The sequence below is a fragment of the Lottia gigantea genome (genome assembly GCF_000327385.1).
Source record: "Lottia gigantea unplaced genomic scaffold LOTGIsca_44, whole genome shotgun sequence".
In the NCBI taxonomy this organism is placed as follows: domain Eukaryota; kingdom Metazoa; phylum Mollusca; class Gastropoda; family Lottiidae; genus Lottia; species Lottia gigantea.
Window position 1 is genome coordinate 144,845 of NW_008709540.1, and position 21,500 is coordinate 166,344.

At 33.5% G+C, this 21,500-nt stretch overlaps 1 protein-coding gene across 1 annotated transcript; it reads left to right on the forward strand.

Annotated features, from left to right (window-relative positions):
• Positions 1-7,997: 7,997 nt before the first annotated feature.
• On the forward strand, positions 7,998-19,796 carry LOTGIDRAFT_123571 (hypothetical protein; the record flags this gene model as incomplete). Its single annotated transcript, XM_009060685.1, has 8 exons — positions 7,998-8,170; positions 8,534-8,649; positions 9,561-9,631; positions 9,837-10,010; positions 13,120-13,302; positions 18,733-18,824; positions 18,937-18,999; positions 19,562-19,796. Coding segments are annotated over 8 exons (1,107 nt in total), but the record flags the coding sequence as incomplete, so codon positions are not given.
• Between the last annotated feature and the right edge of the window lie 1,704 nt (positions 19,797-21,500).

The following is a 21,500-nucleotide window of genomic DNA, read 5'->3' on the forward strand; positions in this document are numbered from 1 at the left end:
ACTAACTTGAAAATTCAATATACGAACTTGAAAATTCAACATACTAACTTGAAAATTCAACATACTAACTTGAAAATTCAACATACTAGCTTGAAAATTCAACACACTAGCTTGAAAATTCAAGTTACTATCTTGAAAATTCCAAAAAAAAAAAAATTAATGGCCCTTATACGCTTCCGTACAATCATCATACTTTCTTCAAATTCAATTTATAAGACTGACATTATAATTTGATTTACATTATTTTCCAAAAGCTTTGTTGCTCAAGATTATCTTTTAGTTCCCGTTCAATTTTTGGCATCATTCCAAGTAATCTCGAAATTGGAATTGATACATTTTGAAACCTTGGGTAACTATTGCAGAGTTTTGCAAGTTGTCGTAATTTCCTACTCCAATTTTGTTTTAACGAAATAACTAAAAAACCCAAAATTAATATGAATAGTTTCTGAAGCCAATGTCCAAAAGTTACATATATGCTTTAATTGACCGTACAGAGTTTTGTTTAAAAAAATTGTCACAGTTGATTACTGTTTTCTTCACACTTTCATCCTCATTAATATTTGTCATATGGTTTGATTTCCGTGGGAATTTCCATATCACTTCTACATTTTTTTAGGTTTTTTAACACCCCCTCACTAGAAGAAATAATTAAGTTGAAATTGAGATTTTTGGGTTTCTTACACAATGTTTCCATGTTTTCTAGATGATAATTCTCAATTGTTTTCAAATCCTCAAGTATCAATATTTCCTTTAAATACAGATAATGATTCAAATGTTCCTGGTGATAGTTTATATATGATTCTAATGCACTTAAATAAATCCGATTGACATCATCTTGAACTGAAAATAAAAAACAAATTGTTTTAACGAGGAAAACTATTCAGCGTTTGTACGCCACCTAGCTATAAAAGATAGATAATAACATATTAAAAAGACTCTAAAATGTACATGTCTGAGTTTGAGAGCCAACTGCTTTACTTTCCTCTGACATATTTCACCTGTAATTTTGTGTAAGGGCGTATTGAGACGAGTCTCAATGAAAGTACTGGCCTAGGTCACAGAGCAATAGATAAGTCTATTAATTATGTGAAAATTAGTTAGTCATTAGTATGATTTTAGTTAAAAAGACACACACACAAACATACACTGCATGTTATATAATATACTATATATAGCCATGGCACCAGTCCTGAAATAAGTATTCCCTGAAATCTAACTTAGAAATCGATTAATCTATTGATATAACATGATATATTTATATGAAGAAATATCTGCTCCTAAGATGAATGGACATTGTTCAATGGTTCAAGTCTACCGTGAGAGGAAATTGCTAAGATTTTGATTTCTTTTGTAAGCTACAACCAAACGTTTTGTGTATACATGGGGAAATTTGTTCTGAAGTTCTGAGTAATGGCGTTTGACTATTATGGAGGCTTTCGTAGCTGTAGAATCAAATGTCATTATAAAGGGTATTGTCTGGTTATCGTGTTGAATGTTGAGTCTATTTGGCCTCACAGTCTGTAATTGATAGATCCCGTAACTTTCACGTTGTAGGCGTCTAAGCTTAGGTTTCATGCTAGGTGATGTAGAAACTGTTTTTATAGGCATGATGAGAAGGTCATCAATGGAATGATCGGGAAGGTTGAAGTGATTCGCAATTGGTCTATCCTTGCCAAGCACTATATCATAGCGATGGCCATTGAGTCGCGTTTGAAGCGCGTTTTAATTCTCGCCAACATATCGAGAGCAGACGCATTTTTTACAAGAAATTAGGTATATGATATGTGTTCGCATGTGCGACAAGTAGGACCTCCACAGGGCAATGAACCGAATCCAATAAAAGGTGGAGGAGGTCATTGTTTTCTCAAAATGTCGGAAAGCGTGTCATTCTTAATTTTTCGAAGAAATGTTTTGGAATAACCCCTCTCCCTTAATTTGTCAAAAACTAGTTTACAGGCGGATTCAAAATCAGCCTGTTGAGTGCAACTTCTATGAAATCTTAGAATTTGTGATTTAATTATTCCAGAAAATGTGTGCTTGGGGTGGAACGAGCTTTTGTATAAAAGTTGGTGTGTATCAGTTTCCTTAAAGAATAATTTAATGTCTAATTTTTTAGAAGAAATAAAGTTGTAGTGTCCAAAAAATCCATGCTGTTTTCGCTGATATTTGCTGTCAATTTCACAGAAGGGTGGTGGTTGTTTAAAATTTCGAAATATTCCCAAAAATGTTCTAGAGTATCGGACCAAATGATAAAAATATCGTCAAGAAACCTTCCATAAAATAAAGGTTTAAACGGTGAGATATTTTCTATCTCCCTCTCCCACCCGGCCATGAAAATATTGGCATAACTAGGGGAAAATCGTTTGCCCATAACAGTTCCAGATGTTTGTAAATACATTTTTCCATTAAAAAAGAAGTCATTGCGCGTTAAACATAGTTTAAATAAATCTAAAATCTCTGTATCGGGTCGATCAGAACACGGATATCGAACAAATGCCTTACGGGCGTCGTCAAGACCAACATTGTTGTCAATGTTGGTATACATACCGGTTACGTCCAAAGAAATGAAATACGCGTTTTCGGGAATGTCCAATTTCTTGATTTTTTCAACAAAATCGGTTGTGTCTTTCATATAAGAAGGATGTTTGCATGCTAGTGGCAACAAAAAGTAATCTATGTATTCTGAAACTCGGTATCATTTCTGATTGTTCTACCTTTAGGAATTTTGTTGGCCACCTACCACTCAGTTTCGGGATTTTTATGATTTTCGGAAGCGTGTAAATGTGTCGTTGGCGAGGCTCGTTGGACGCGGAAAGGTAGTCATATTGCTTTTCTGAAATTTCTTTTTTTACCAAATTTTGTAGAATATTGTTTATTCTCGCGCAGTTTCCATAAAAATAGGTGTATCAAGTTGGCGACAGTGATTTCAAAAATGTAGTCATCGTGATTTTGAATGACGCAGCAACTGCCTTTGTCACTTTTCCTGATGATAATGTTTTTGACATTTTTTAGATTATTGAGAGATTTTCGTTCAAAATTGGCAAGATTGTTTTTCTCATTTAACAAAAGCAAATGTGAAATTGTCGCAAATAGTTAAAATATCTTGGTCAATCTGGTGGATTCCATCCAGATCTATCCGTAAATTTGATGCGTTTGCCGCGGCCAAATTTTTCGCGAAAATAATCATTCAATTTAAATGTTCGCTGAACTTCAGTTACCGACGTAAAAATTGGTTCAATCGAAAATGGTTTTGTTGTATCGGGACTTTCGATACATAATTGAATAGTATTTGTACTTGTAAGATGGGAAGAAAGCATAATAAAAGGCAGTTTCAAAATAAACGTGGTTTTCTCTTCTTGGTCTACATTCTAACAACAAAGGGAGATCACTCTAACTAGAGTTTACATAATAATGTATGGAAGGAAATACATGCCATAATATAACATATGAATTGACTATACAACAGGTTTATGGGTGGTTATAAAGGTTAACCCTTTGTCCAGAAGTCCTTCTTCAAGGGGAGAAAGTATTCGTGGACTTAAATTGACAACAGTTTGTCCTAATTTTGGAATATTTCCCCCCGCGTTTAGTTTAAATGGGAGACCCAATTTAAATATACAGATTTGGCAGTGGGCCGTCCAGTGGATGAGATCTAAATGGTTTACCTCGATCATTCCATTGAATCGCGGCATAGTCTTTGCAATGGAGATGGCTTATGAAAAAGAAGGTCGTTGAATTTTCGTAAGTTGGCGGCTAAATTTGGTCTCTGGCGTTGGAGGATGGAAGAAACTGGTATCTGGGTAGCGAATACGTTGGCTGATGGGTATTTGGTTTTGGCGAGTGATAGCAATTCCAGCATCTGTCTGTGGATGGATTCACCTGGTTCATTCTTGTTGTTGAGGCCAATATGGAGAAGAACTTTGGATGGTATTGTTGTTGGATTAATCTTTGTAAGGATATCGATGATGTGGTTAATATTGGATCCGGGATAAGATTCAGCTTGGGTGTCCTGGTTGACATCTGTTATTCGGGAAATATTGGAAGATCCTATGATAATTGTTGGTTTGGTTATTTCAGGGAGTGTCCATGTTGATTTGTTCTTGTTACAATCATGGCGACGAGGATGGTTTGTTGATTTAGAACGTAAGCTTAGACGTAGACGGACAGTAGAATTGGTTGATGATCTTGGAGTTCAAGGTTGGATCTAGGTCTTAATGGGGTAGCAGGTGAACTTGTAGATAGAGGTCTAACAGAATTGGAGATTGGAGCAAAAGGGGAGGTGGGTAAATTGGTAGTATTGTTATTTGCTTGGAGTTGGTTGTGGGTAAGTAGAAGTACTAGGTAAGGAAGAAGGTGTCGGTGTCTCTGTCGCTTTCGGGAGGATGCTATTGGTTGGTTTTTAGGTGGTTGAGCTCGTTTATAAGGAGAAGTTGGAGTGTCAACTATCATATCTGCATCAATACCGGAAGTCGAAATAGGGTCAGAATCTTTAAAAAAAAACAGCCAATATTTGCGAGTATTTTTCAAGATTTTGATTTTGGAGTCGCTTATAAGACTTTTTTGCCCAATTGATCGCTTCTTTAGAATATTGATTGAAATTTTGTTCAGAGAGGTTGCGTGACTTTATCATAGTAATTTTGTCAGCAGGCATTGAATCATAATGATTCTTTAGAGCCAATGCCACGTCTTTGGTCCGACCTCCATTGATGGAGTCAATAGAGGCGGCAAATTTTGAATTCCTGAGAGCAGGCTTAATAAGATCGTTAATTTTAAAAAGAAATCCACGAGTTGGTTGACCATTTGCTTGCTTAGAAATTACAGAGGCATGATGCAGACATTGGATAAGTTTGAAGAAGAGTTTCACCACAGGATTGGACTCTTGTCTTTGGTTGAAATCTTGTCGGTGGTTGAAGTAGCTTCAAACTCAATGTTATCACATTATATATTTGTTTAGATTCCTAGAAATGGCTTGTTGATTCCCTGTGGTATATTATGATGGGACTTTGTATGGTGAAATGTAAGGTATATATGTGTGTATATTATGATGGGACATTGTATGGTGAAATGTAAGGTATATATGTGTGTATATTAAGATGGCACTTTGTATGGTGAAATGTAAGGTATATATGTGTGTATATTAAGATGGCACTTTGTATGGTGAAATGTAAGGTATATATGTGTGTATATTAAGATGGGACTTTGTATGTAAGGTATATATGTGTGTATATTATGATGGGACTTTGTATGGTGAAATGTAAGGTATATATGTGTGTATATTAAGATGGGACTTTGTATGGTGAAATGTAAGGTATATATGTGTGTATATTAAGATGGGACTTTGTATGGTGAAATGTAAGGTATATATGTGTGTATATTAAGATGGGACTTTGTATGGTGAAATGTAAGGTATATATGTGTGTATATTAAGATGGGACTTTGTATGGTGAAATGTAAGGTATATATGTGTGTATATTATGATGGGACTTTGTATGGTGGAATGTAAGGTATATATGTGTGTATATTAAGATGGGACTTTGTATGGTGAAATGTAAGGTATATATGTGTGTATATTATGATGGGACTTTGTATGGTGGAATGTAAGGTATATATGTGTGTATATTAAGATGGGACTTTGTATGGTGAAATGTAAGGTATATATGTGTGTATATTAAGATGGGACTTTGTATGGTGAAATGTAAGGTATATATGTGTGTATATTATGATGGGACTTTGTATGGTGAAATGTAAGGTATATATGTGTGTATATTAAGATGGGACTTTGTATGGTGAAATGTAAGGTATATATGTGTGTATATTATGATGGGACTTTGTATGGTGGAATGTAAGGTATATATGTGTGTATATTATGATGGGACTTTGTATGGTGAAATGTAAGGTATATATGTGTGTATATTAAGATGGGACTTTATGTAAGGTATATATGTGTGTATATTAAGATGACACTTTGTATGGTGAAATGTAAGGTATATATGTGTGTATATTATGATGGGACTTTGTATGGTGGAATGTAAGGTATATATGTGTGTATATTAAGATGGGACTTTGTATGGTGAAATGTAAGGTATATATGTGTGTATATTAAGATGACACTTTGTATGGTGAAATGTAAGGTATATATGTGTGTATATTAAGATGGGACTTTGTATGGTGAAATGTAAGGTATATATGTGTGTATATTATGATGGGACTTTGTATGGTGAAACACAGGTACTCAGGTCAATAGACTTTTAAAGAATGACTAATACATGTTTACCCAAAAATTGGTTACAAATGACATTTAATTCTCATACGGCTAATTCCATGAGGAAATGTAACGAAAAGACGACCACTTCCATTCACCTGTTACAATTTCATCAAGCAAGGGTAGGAGAAAATCAAGTAAATCGAACAATTTTCATGAAATATTTACTTTTAAAAGTTGTTTATTTGAATTTGCCTTGTCAGAAAACATATCGTTAGACAATAAAATTTGAGCGCCAGTCGTCGTTTTGAACCATAGCACCCTCATTTAGGGTCGGAGGTATAACAAATTATACATTGTTTGAATCCTCATGGCTAGACGAGTAATTTGATATACATATCGACATGATTGGAATATATTTGAATTTTGACCCCTGTTTGACATTTGTTGACCCCTCCCGAAAATGCCTGACATTTTCAAGGGGGCAGCCCAAGTCAAAATTTTTTGGTATTTATTAGAGTGCAATTACATTAACTGTAATTTTAAAAGTCTTTCTTCTTTTTATATCTTTGTTGTAGGGGTAAATATGGATTCATCGTCAGGTCAAAACCCCAGTCAAGAAAGTAAAACAGATGAAATTATTTTAAAGGTTAGCTTCAGTTACCAGATCAAACTCCCTACACCCCATACGAGTACGGTTTACTGCAATAAGATAGTTCCCTGTCTGTCTTTCATATTCAATTGGAATAAATACACCAAAAATAAGCATTATTAGATATATAGAGCTGGCAAACTATTCCACAAGAGTGAGCATACCCAGCATCGCTCGCAGCATCCTTATAATAGTGGTGTCCAAATTCAATCACGTAGTGTTTGTTTTGATGAATGCCATCTGCCGTTGCTTTGGCTTTTGGATAATGAATACTTCTCAAACTCAGCCAGAATTCCGCCGCATGTTGACATTTCACACATACTGCCCGTCCATGGACCTCCTTCACTCCATATTTACCCAACCAACTGGGCACGATGCTGCGTTAAGGAAGCATCTAGTTTCGAGGCACGCTGATCGATAGGCGACCAGTTCTTCGAATCAATCACGATTTCCAAGAATCCGAGGCCATAGTTCTAACTGCACTACTGTACGACCCCACAAATACATTTGCGACCCATACTTGAATGAAAATGTTGACATACTTATTATATATCGGTATTTCGCTTTTTGTAAAGAAGTTTTCATTATCGAAAACGTCGTAAATTATACCTCAAAATATTTTTAAAATATGTTTTTTATATCTGTGTATCTACTTGATCAAACTGAATTTGTTTAAAAGGGATAATTAAAAACATAAAAAAATAATGAAGCAGTTTGACTTAGTTTTGGTATTTGACTTTATAATGGCTCGGTATTATTAGTTGAAACCTTCAGAATACGTAGGAGACATATTTCTACAATTAGGAGTTTATTTTACTCAAATCCGTAAAGTAGTTTTTTAACAGCTTCCAAATAGCATAACGACCTTTTTTAATATTTTTGGCATTTAGAAATTAACTGCTGGATTCTTTCAGATACGTTTAAGGACAAATTTCTTTAGATTTTGGTGTATAATTTTAACAATTTTGATCAAAAAAAATTTCGACCTACAAAAAAGCGTCATGTACCTTAAATAGCTAAATATAGACTGTTTTGCGTACATAAATATCATTGCTTGACTAATGTGACAGTATTGTATTTGACACTATCTTTATAATGTCTATGAACATTATGTCATACGAACCTTTCTAATCCTTGTTAACTAATTTATTACAGATATTTAACGACCCTGTCCATGGTACTATTGAACTGCATCCACTGTGTGTGCGAATAATAGATACACCACAGTTTCAAAGACTGCGACGTATAAAACAACTCGGTGGTGGGTACTCTGTGTTTCCAGGAGCAACACACAATAGATTTGAACATTCTATAGGGTAAGTTATATTTTATACACATATTATATAAACATAAAATAATAATTCAAGCTATAACTGAACAGCTCCGAGAGTGACCCGAGACCTTGTCCCGTGGCTTTTGGACCTTTTGAAACTTCCTGATATATTCCAAATATTATCCAGAAAACAAAGGAAAATAATATATATAATAATAATGAAAGATAAAATTCGTAGGACAATTTCGGGCAAACCAGCCTGCTCCCCCAACAGGCCTTCGGCCCGTATGACTATACCAGCACAAGATATAAAACAATATATCTGTCGATCATAACAGAGAGACACAAACGAAACTTAATAGCTAATTGTTGCATATTTATATACTTTATTAAATATATTTCATAGGGTAGCTCACCTAGCAAAAAAAATGATGGAACACCTACACCAGAAACAACCAGAGTTAGATATTACACCAGTTGATATATTATGTGTTACGATCGCCGGCCTCTGTCATGATCTGGGTAACGTATTCTAAACGGCAAAAGAAAGGATACATTTTTAATTTTTTGATTTTAGCTTTTTTTTAATAAAGATTTGAATCGTTCATTTCAATATTATTATCAACCTTTTTGAAATTTAACAATAAATCAATGTATCCTTTATTTTATATCTCAGTATGATTTTAATATTTTTACACATTACACGTTTCACCGCCATGCCACCACTGCTTGTTCAAGATAGACTTTCTGGCTATGGATCGAGTTTTGACTTTGAAATTGCTTAATCAGGTTACTTGACTCGTAGACTTTCAAACTTCATTGAGAAAATTGTATGGTTGTAATGACAAACTTTTTTTGCAAATATCACAAATCTGTTTCTTGCATCTCAATTGGTTTGTTTAATCAACATAAGTTGATCTGATTGTATCTCATGATGTTGACCTATACAGTAGTAACGGGTGTCGTGCATGAAGCAAATCTTACTCTTTTCGATTTTGCCATACTTTGATAAATGGCATTGTCTTTACTGTGCGAATATTTATCAAGTATTTAGTCGACATTAAATCAAGCAAAATAGACTAGTTAAGGTTTGCATTATGTTGTTCTGTGAACACAATAGAAATTACAATTTTCATCTGATATAAAATGAAATTTGGCTTTATCATTAAAGAGATTGTAAAGATGTTTTTCTGCTTTTTATGTGTATCGTAGACACTGACATCATCAATTTGCACCATTCCTATTTTCAATCAAAAGCTGCTATTGATATATACTAAAAATTGAACGAAGTTGCTTGTAATGCTATTTTCCATTTAAAGTTGGATCATCTCTATTGGTGACTGAAATCTTGAAGGTGTTGAATTTGAGAATGTTTTATATATTGAATGTTTCATGGGAACTGCAAGTATATTTTGGTTGTTTCTATATTAAAGGTCATGGGCCATTGTCACACGTATTTGATCAGCAGTTTATACCTCGAATGAAACCAAAAACCACTTGGACTGTAAGTATGTTTATATTTGGTATTTAATTAAAGATTGGCATAAAACTGCACCAACAAGCCATGTATACTTTTGTGAAAAGTCTGAGCCACATTCATTGAGTTTCAACTGATTTTACTCAGGAAAATTCTCCAGTATAAACCAGAATATTTGGTTCACTGTCTTTTTATTTACGGTTTCAATGTCACGGATATTTTTTCCTTTCAGCACGAGGAGGCCTCTATTAAAATGTTTGATCACCTTATTGAAGTTAATAATTTGAGACCTAAATTTATTGAACATGGTTTCAGTGAGGAGACATTAGACACAGATTTAAAATTCATAAAAGAATTAATTTATGGAATTTTACCGGTTTGTTATTTTTTGTTATTTTGGTATAATGTTTAAATGTGATTGGATTTAAAATCGGTAGTGGCAGATTTATTTTTACATTTTTGTTAATAAATTTTCTGTCTAAATTCCTAATATTGTAACTGTTTTTTTCACATTTAATAATGAAATCGTATCTTTGTACTGATATACTATCCTATAACTGTATGTTTTTAAATTGAAATCGTAGCCCTATTATATTCTCCTATAATAATATTTCATAATTCATATCATTTGTCATATCCTCTAACAATTTTTATTGACAAAAAATTAGTGCACCAGTCTGTCAAATCATTTAATTATATTTTATTCATTGTCTGAGATCTATCACGGTTGAAGACATACTCTAAAATTTGTCTTTAATTAATATAGAAAGACATTTTGATTTCAACAAAAGTATTAAGATGTTTGTAATGATGAAAAACAGAAAGCCATATATGGATGACTAAAGTTGATGACCATGATAATTAAAACTAATATCTAAACTCATAAACTGAGAAACCGTTGATCTTAACAAGTGAACTATGTTTGTTTATTTAAAGAAGGAAGATTCCACGTCTGTTCCAAGCTCCAGTGAGAAATCAGATAAGGTTAGCTACTGTTAGTAATCAAACTCCCTACATCCCATGCGAGTTCGGTTAATTGGAATAAGCGACAGACAGTCCCCATTCTGGCTTTCAGATTGAAATAAATATTGCAAATAAACAATAGATATATAGAGATTCCAAAACATTTTCTGATTGACATCGGATGTTCCATAACAGTTAGCTTGAATTAAAGTTTGACAACACTACTAACACTACCAAAATATAGACTCAAATCATTTAATTATATTTTATGTATTGTCTGAGATCTATAATGGCTGAAGACATACTCTAAAATTTGTTTTTGATTAATATAGAAAGACATTTTGCCAACGATATTGATTTCGACAAAAGCATTTAGATGTTTGTAATAATAAAAAACAGCAAGACATATATGTATGACTAAAGTTGATGAACATGATAATCAAAACTAATGTCAAACACACGCAAAATAACTAAATCCAAACAAACTTAACATAATCCATTTGACGAAAATCTCATCCAAAATCGGATGAAAACAGTAGGTAATCTACATCCCGTAAATTAAACTAAATATAAGTGGACCTCTTTGCAATAGTGTTTCTCACGAAGAAATTGAAAAACTCTCATTACTATGTTAGCCACTGTATCCGGCTATAGGGCATGATCTAGGTTTATCTAGATTGTTACTATAGCTTGCTGTAGGGTAGGATATAGGTTTATCTAGATTATTACTCTGGCTTGCTATAGTGTAGGATATAGGTTTATCTAGATTGTTACTCTAGCTTGCTATACAGTAGGATATAGGTTTATCTAAATTGTTACTCTAGCTTGCTATAGAGTAGAATATAGGTTTATCTGGATTGTTACTCTAGCTTGCTATAGAGTAGGATATAGGTTTATCTAGATTGTAACTCTGGCTTGCTATAGTGTAGGATATAGGTTTATCTAGATTGTTACTCTAGCTTGCTATAGAGCATGATCTAGGTTTATCTAGATTGTTACTATAGCTTGCTGTAGGGTAGGATATAGGTTTATCTAGATTATTACTCTGGCTTGCTATAGTGTAGGATATAGGTTTATCTAGATTGTTACTCTAGCTTGTTATAGAGTAGGATATAGGTTTATCTAGATTGTTACTCTAGCTTGCTATAGAGTAGGATATAGGTTTATCTAGATTGTTACTTTAGCTTGCTATAGAGTAGGATATAGGTTTATCTAGATTGTAACTCTGGCTTGCTATAGTGTAGGATATAGGTTTATCTAGATTGTTACTCTAGCTTGTTATAGAGTAGGATATAGGTTTACCTAGACTGTTACTCTAGCTTGCTATAGAGTAGGATATAGGTTTATCTAAATTGTTACTCTAGCTTGTTTTAGAGTAGGATATAGGTTTATCTAGACTGTAATTCTAGCTTGCTATAGAGTAGGATATAGGTTTACCTAGATTGTTACTCTAGCTTGCTATAGAGTAGGATATAGGTTTATCTAGATTGTTACTCTAGATTGTTATAGAGTAGGATATAGGTTTATCTAGATTGTTACTCTAGCTTGTTATAGAGTAGGATATAGGTTTACCTAGTTTGTTACTCTAGCTTGTTATAGAGTAGGATATAGGTTTATCTAGATTGTTACTCTAGCTTGCTATAGAGTATGATATAGGTTTATCTAGATTGTTACTCTAGCTTGCTATAGAGTAGGATATAGGTTTATCTAGATTGTTAATCTATCTTGCTATAGAGTAGGATATAGGTTTATCTAGATTGTTACTCTGCTTTTTATAGGATAGGATATAGGTTTATCTAGATTGTTACTCTAGCTTGCTATAGAGTAGGATATAGGTTTATCTAAATTGTTACTCTAGCTTGCTATAGAGTAGGATATAGGTTTATCTAGATTGTTACTCTAGCTTGTTATAGGATATGAAATAGGTTTATCTAGATTGTAACTCTGGCTTGCTATAGTGTAGGATATAGGTTCTATAGAGTATGATATAAGTTTATCTAGATTGTTACTCTAGCTTGCTATAGAGTAGGATATAGGTTTATCTAGATTGTTACTCTAGCTTGCTATAGAGTATGATATAGGTTTATCTAGATTGTTACTCTAGCTTGCTATAGGATAGGATATAGATTTATCTAGATTGTTACTCTAGCTTGTTATAGAGTAGGATATAGGTTTATCTAGATTGTTACTCTATATGTTTATATAGCTATACATTAGAAATAAGAGATTTGTATGTCTATACTGAAATCTTGGATCATTTATTTCAGGATGAATGTAAATTAATTGGCAGACCAGACCATCCGTATTTATATGAAGTAAGTCAACATTTGAACTTTATCTAATACCTAGTGTCTTTTAAAAAGTTAAATATTCATTATATATGGATTAAAATAGCTATCAATGAAGAATCATTCAGTTACTAGCTTTGATAGAAGATCCCATTTTGAGTTAAATCTGCTCAGGAGTGTCAAATGTATTCGAAGGGTTAGGTGACACATTGGAAACCAATTTTATCAATGAATTGTATGAACGTTGTATTTTTCTATTTATAGATTGTTTCAAATAAACTTTCATCTGTAGATGTTGATAAATGGGATTATTTTGCCCGAGATTGTCTGATGGTAGGAATGAAGAGTAGCTTTGATCACGATCGATGTATGAAAATGACAAAAGTAATTGCCTACGAATCAGAGGAGGGGAAACCATTGGCGAAGCACCTTTGTCTTCGTGATAAGGTAAATATTATTTATGTTTCTAGAAGATTTTTTAAGTATCGAAACCTCAAAAGAGCAACATGACAGCTGATATGGGTTTCGCTATTCCACAATTCCAAACAGGTTTTACATGAAACGCTCTGATTGGTTTAAAAATTCACTATTGGGGCGGTCCATTGAGACTAAACTACCAGAAAACAGAACAGAGACGAAATTTTAATCTAACTTTAATTTTTTTTTTTTTTTTTTTTTTTTTTATTATTTATATTTTACTTCAAACATACAATATATTTACATTTATACACTATTATGTTTCCTAAAGTATACGTCAATTCAAGATCTAAAGGGCCATATAAACGATAAATTTACAAATTAATTACAGCCGTCAATAAATAAAGATAAACATACTTCACAATGTAGAGCAAGAATAAGAATATTTTTAGAGTTTCTAGATGTAAATATATTTCCATTTGTTCATCAAATTTTTATTTTGTTTTGTTTCAATTATAGTCTGTGTTTTAATAAAAGAAATGAATTGGTTTAGTGACGGTTTTGAATTTGAGCATTTGCATTTGAATATGAAATACTTTCCCAGAATTATAATATGATTTATTAAGTGATATTGATTATTGTCTCCGAAATCATTTTGGTCTATGCCTAAATGGATTGCTTTATTGGTAAGTTGGATGTTGATATCATTTATTGCTATTATATTGCGAATATGATTCCAGATTTCATGAACAAATGTACAGTAGATAAAGACGTGTTCGACTGATTCAAGATCGGAGCTACAAAAAGTACATAAAGTTGTATCCGTTAGTTTGAATTTAAAAAGTTTGATATTAGTATAAATAATTTTATGGACATATTTATATTGAAAATTGTTTATTTTGGCATCTATACAGATGCAATGTAATCGTTTGAACACTTCTTGTATATCGCTCTCTATTAAATCTATGTTTAACTCTGCCATTTTGTGAAAGATTTGGGTGTAAAAAATTTGTTTGCGTATAATCTTTTATTATAGATTTGTCTTGCTTTGCAGGTTATGAAGTCTAAGTTGTATATTTTCTTAAATGTTTTGTAATGTAGAAAAAAACGTTTGTTTGTAGAGATCGTAGTCCGTCAAATTTTCACAGTCTATTTGGATTAGGTCATTGCTCATTTCATCAGTGTTACCATTATTTTCAGTGGATTTCATTAGTTTTAGACTTTTTGTTCTGTAACCGTGATATATTAATTTTTCTATTTCTGATAGAGTTTTAATATTATTATATGGTTTGATAAAATTAGATATGAATAAAAGATTTTTCTGTATGAGCCTGTTCATGGTGGTTATGTTGACTTCTTTGTCTATATGTTTATTTAGAAATATTATTTGGTGTTCGATTTCAGTTGTTTCATCTATATGCCTGTTAAATAGTTCGTACCAATTATTAAATATGTGTTTGTAAAATGGGGAATGAATTCTGCGTGTTGTTTTATCGCTATTGCAGACTGTTAACAAAAGCGGATCAGATGGATGCAAACTAAAATTTAAAGTGATTAGCAAGGGTTGGACTGTATCGTGAAATATCTTTTTAATCCAAAATATTGCCTTACTTGTGTGAAATTCCTTTATATTAATAAACTTTATTCCCCCCTTTTCACATGGTTGATACATAACGTCACGCTTTATCTTATCTTGGCCATTCCACAGAAAGTTACAGAAAATTGAAGACAGTTTTGTCATAATGTATTCCGGAACAAATATTGATTGCAACAGTAGAGCTAGTTTTGATAGACAGAAGGTTTTGATTATGATATTTTTACCAATTAAAGTCAGTTTTAAGACCTTTTCAATTTCGCAAATTTTACATTCAAAATTTAGCTCAGTTTTTATGTTAGAGTTCAAAGAAAAAAATATACCTAATATTTTGATCGAAGTGGTACAAAATTTTAATTTTGATTCCTTCGTTATATAAGACGAATGTAATGCGGGGTGTTGAGTCAAGCACAATATGCGGTATATGATGTTGGGAAGTTTATTGGCCAGCTTGCCAAAATTACAAAACAATTACATACATATAATAAAACATAGTTACATAATCAATTAATTCCCCCTCCTTTCAACAATATTTAAATATTGCAAAATAGTGCAATGGTGAAAATTCTTAATCCTTACTTAATAAGTTACCTAAAACAGTAATAGCTCAGTGTTGATAGGTAATGTATAGATATCATATTGCTTACAAAAATTTAAATAGCACTCTAGCTGAGTCTTATAAGTCTTTTGAGTACGTGCCTTATTAAAAAGCTCTTGAGTTTGAGTTTTTAATTGGAATAAACCATCTGGAAGAAACGAAAGGCACAGACATGTGATTACTAAGTTCAGGAAGGCTGAAATTTCGCAAAGTAGGAATGAGTCGATACAAATCGCTAAAGCGGTACCTTTCATGTAATGCGAAACGGTATCTGCCAATATATTACGAATGCCTGGAATATATTTACACACAATTGTACAGTTTAAAGAAGCGGACATCCAGAATAATAAACGACACGCAAACATCACAACTTTGTTTCTTGACGACCGTATATTTATCCACGACACTGCACTTACGTTATCGCTATGGATTATACCACGTTTGTTCCTGAAATAGTTTCCCCGCCGACACACGGCAAGAAATATGCATAAAAATTTTTGACATTCATATGTTCATCCTGAAAGACATGTCTAGTTGCCAATTGACATAAATCTAGTCGCCATTTAGGTATCCACAGCCACCTTCGGTACAAGCATCTGTTTGAAGGGATGTTATTGGTTTGGGATCAGGGATAATGCATGTTCCATTGAAAGTTTTCATAAAGCTTATCCACCATTGCAAATCACAAAAGAAATCACCACACAACAAAACCTTGTGGGAAGGATGCGTTTGTTTATCTTTTAAAGTGATAATACGGCGTAAAAAAGTGCGCCCACCGCAAATTACCTGCGAAACCCAATTCAGTTTTCCAATGAGAACCTCGAGCTGCTTACGATTTGCACGTTTCTTTGTAGCAAAGTTAAACAATAAATCTACAAATTCATAAATTTTATCTGCAGGCAGAGAATAAGTCATAGCACAGGTATTAATCAGGATGCCAAGAAACACTAGCTTTTGGGTAGGGCTCACACATTTTGAATAGTTTATTAAAAACACTCGCAACAAGATCATCAAAGTTTGCATGGCTTCGAAGCAAGTCTCATAAGATTTCTCAATGATAAGATAGTCATCTAGATATGATATAATATTGAAACCGTAACGTGTTTTCATTATTCTGCAAACGGAAGCACTAAGAGTCTGAAAAATCTTTGGACTCTAAGAAGAGCCAAAAGGTAACCTAGTGTCTATCATATAAGTAAGCTCTGACTCGCCTGTAAAAGTCCATTTAAGGCCAGTCACTCTATAATTTGACGGATGAATAGAAACTGATCGATAAGCCGAGCTAAGGTCTATGTTAGCCAAATATGATTGCTTAGTGATAATTTTTTAAGCCTGACGTAAGTCCATATAGGAGCAGGAATTATCGCCAAGGACTAAATCATTCACGGATTTTCCAGTAGACCTGCTAGCATCGTGGATTAAACGAACTTTTGAATCTGTCTTTGGTATTGCACCTAAAGCGCTCACAATTTCAGGTTTTGAATGGGATATCACATAGTTACCATTGGCAATCTCACTGTAGATTGGTTTTTCAACAAGTAAGCGATATTGTTTGCAGGATCCATAGTTATTTGTTTCAACAGGAGTCAAGGCAGCGTTCGGCTCTAGGTCTACTATATTGAAGCCTTCTCTTACCCCAGCCAATATAAAAATTCTATCGGGGTCATCTGGTGATAACAGAGTATCCTAGGCATGATAATTAAGACACGACCTAAAGGTAAACGCTTCCCCTGACTCGCCACTTAATTTTTTGAATGCGATAAATTACTATGATCTGAAAAACAGGTTGAGCACACATGAGCCAATTTGCAGTCCTTGAAGTCGCAAGAGTTGAGTTAAATTTACGACAAATTTCGTGATCCTCTGGGGTAAAAGGGCCTCTACGTCGCTGATTCTGATAGGTACGACCCTGCAATACTTGTAACGACGGATTTTCAGATTTTGGAATCAGCTGGAAATCTTGTAAATGAGACTGTGGAGTACCCCTGCTAAATTTGTCTCTATGCTGTAATTCACGATACTCTTTATCAAATAAGAGAACACTTCCCATCACGTACCGAATAAAGAGTCTGTTAATCTACTTTGTGTATTCTAAATAATCCTTGATGCCACTGTCGCCAATCTCTCCTTTATGGATGAGATCTTTGAGGATACACGTATTGCCGTACCCCCACTGCTCTATGTTTAATTTATAGTACTCCTTGTCCAGTCGTCTACTTTTAAACCAGTATTGCCAACCGTAACTATGTCATCTCTGTCAAAGAGAACTGGGTCATCCCAGATATAGTTATGCACTAGCCTTGGACTTGATGAGGAATGATTGGAGTTCCTACCTGGGGTAGTTGTAGCAGATAATGTAGACCGTGGTGAGTCGATTCTGGGTACAAAAGCGGGCAGCTTGGGGTGGATCTGCATTGGTGATTCACGAATCAGGTTTCTCTCCTGGTCGATTTCTCGTTTGAGGTGCGATTTACGCCGTTCAAGACGAAGGTTTGTTAGCGTCTTCTCAAGAGTTGCCACTTCGTCAACGAGCCCGTCCGTCAGACCTGGTCCAAGTTTTAAATCTCCGTCAAAATATGGGCTTACACTCCTTCCAGCTTGATGGGGCCTATTTTCCAAGGCAACATTTTCCTCCAGGAAACTTATATCTTCAGCTTTTACGTCATAATCTTCCGCAGTGTTGGAACTCTTAGCTTTCCCATGCTTGTCCATGATTAGATTGATATAAATGTGGCTAGTTTTATAAAATTATGCTGAAGAAAAAATTGCGAAAGACAGCGTGAACCAAGCCCAAGGGCCAGACGGAGGTCAAGGTCGATGCTCCAGAAAGGGACACCACTCTGATCAAAATATAATTTAATTATGTCACAGACAACAACCAAATTTACACTAAATTGGTAGAAAAGTGAATACACCCTGTATATACAAATACTGCCCTGGTATTTATTACTATAGTTTTAGAGTCGAACTTAAACTTTAGTCAAGAGGTAATGAACACATAAAACTCTGATCTCATGCTGTTCGTCTGGTCCAAAATAATCCACTCCAGTAAACGGGGGTTCATCACCGTTCACTCGTTCACCTGGCAGATTTGGCGTCTTGTCCTCACCAACCTTAGACCGATGGTGACAGGTAACTTGTTGATTCTTCTTTTACTAGGCTTTTTATAGCTATGCTGACCCTTGGTAACCAATATCGTTCTCGTCACTTTGACAACATCGAGTTTTTACCAAAATGTCTCACATGATGTTTCCACTTGTCGTTGCAGGAAGTTAGTAATATATACGAAATGTTCCATATTAGAAATAATCTTCACCATCAGGTATATAAGCATACTGTCACGCTAGGTGTAGAGATGATGTAAGTAGACCTTTATCCTCAACACGTCTAATAATATTACACATTCCATTGATCGATTTAAAAAATATTAAAGATGTAGAACAAATATAGTTTAATAATCTTCTGATTTCAGGCATGTGGAAGCGTTTGTTTTAGCCGACGAATCTAAAGTGATAAAACTTCCTGGAAAAGATGGGTACGTTTCAAACTAAATTTATACCAAGGTTTATTTTTTTAAAAATGTAGAATAAAATCTTCAGTTTGCTATTTTCATATTTTAGTACAGAAAGCCGAAAAAATAAAATTCACGATTCAGGGCAGGACCGAGAGCAACTAATATTTTCCACGTTCAACATCGTATGAGCATCGTATCGTAGGATTCAGTCTTTATCCGCACACATACAACATTCATAAACAATGTCTCTCGCAGAACATTTACATTCAGTGGTCAGTCTTGAGTTTGTCAAAATGAGTTCGTTTATGTACACTAATGTATTGAGAGCGATTTCTTAGCCGTTTAAAACATCGCCCGCCTTGACGCTACGCAAATGGAGTCAGTGGGGATTTTTCGGTTTTTTCAAAACTGTTGGCTTGGTCCTCAACAGTGAAGATTGCCACAAACGAATAAAGATAACGTTGAATGCCGGAGTACTTTACACACTTAACTACCTTGTTATCGACATGTCGGGCTATTTTCCAGAAGGTGGTCCGATGTTCTATCGTCTGTTTTGTGAACTTTGTTTATTTCCTTTTTTCAGGAAAAAACGTAAAATATCAGATTGTATTCATGACATGGTAGCTTTCACCAAGCTCACTGATAATATTTTTCACCAGATATTATATTCCACCGACAAAGATCTACAGAAAGCCAGAGAATTACTAGAACGAGTGGAAAATCGCCAGTTATATAAGTGTATTGGACAAACTATCCTTCCTGCAGATTTTGTAACGAAAGTACTAAATTCAATTCATTTTGGTTTTTGGTTGAAATAAAAATCAGAATCAAATAGTGTAGCATTAATAATATTGTTAATATAATAATATATACTATAACTTATTATATTGGTAAAATTAGAACGCTCTGTTAACTGATTGTAGAGAAGGTTTTCGTCATTTCGTTGCAAATCAATTTCTTTTCTAATTTTTTTTTATTCAACAGAAAACCAAAGATATAAAAGAAGATCCAGGAAAACCATCCAATAAATATGCTGTGATACAAGTAAGGCTTGATACTGATTTTATATCGGATTTCTTTGACGTTTTTCACATCGTGTCTTAAATGTCCCAAATCACCTAGATAGACATTATCGTGAAGGCTAGTTCAGTGAGGCCAATGTTTATTGGTTCGGGCCTCTATTGTTTCCTAATTTTGAACAACAATTTTGTACTAACAATACCACTATTCACAAAAGCTATACTCGTCAGGTTGATTAATTTCTTATAGACTATTTGGAATCAGTGATATGAATAATATTCTATTTCTATTGCTATTCCAGTCCCCTCCTTAACTTTGTTTCTAACCTTCAGGAGTTCGAACAAAGCACTTTGGAAGAATTAAAGGAATTAAATAAATGTTTGTCTGCTGATAAGATCGCAATGAAGGTAAGAAATAAGTTGATATACTTTTTAACCTCAATAGTGATTATAATTTTGTTTCCCATTTTCGTTAATTTTATTTTTTATTTCCACAATATTCAAGACCTGTCTTTAGTTACATCGTTAATATTTTCAAAATCATTTCACCTGATGAAGTCGTATCGACGACGACGAAAGCTCGTAGAATGAAATAGTTTAGTGACTCTTAAAAGGTGTCTTATAACTTCCTTTGTTATACTTTCTACCTGACGGAATTCCTTGCATGTAGTTGAAACAAGCTTGTTTTAGTTACCGTTCTAATGTGTAGACCTGTAAAAGGGGTCTTCGATTGCCGTCCTATCCTATCAATGCTTTATCAAGTATTAACCGTGTGATATATACTTATAAAGTACCAGTTATTCAAATGAAGGTTTTAGTTGATATCGTGAATATGGTTTTAACCTTTCATAAATTTCACCAGATGAAGTATTCCTTGTTTTGTGTACTTCTAAAAAAGTCGGATTTTTAGAATGTGTTCAGCATTATCCTTAAATCTAATACGTCTTACTATTATACAATTATTACAAAATATACCTAACAGTAAATTGTATTCTCGTTTTTTCTTTCAGTATGTCAAATTTGATTACAGTATGAAAGACCAGAATCCGGTGAAGAACATGAGGTTTTATTCCAAAAAATACCCAAATGTTGCTAAGAAATTGAAAGAAGAGGAGGTTCGTATGGACGTTTGTAGTTCTGGTAGTTTCGTTAACGATTTGTCACGTTTTGTTTTTATACTGATTATTTTATTTCAAGCAGAATTTAAATTGGTAAAGTATTTCTGTGTTGACCATACATTTTAAAGGTATTGGATTAGAAAATTAATATGCTAACTGACATTTTTGCTAAACCGAAAATGACATAATGCATATAGTAAAAATATCAATTTTTTTACGGCTCAAATTCAAACTTTATCTATGGTTTCATAATCAGAATAGATTTTTTTGTCTCTTTTAAATGATAGGTGACAACGGTTTAAAACAATATCTTAAATAATCAAATTTTATTTTATTTTTTCTTTATTTTTTTTTACTCTTTGAGGTGAATTTTGAGGTGATATTT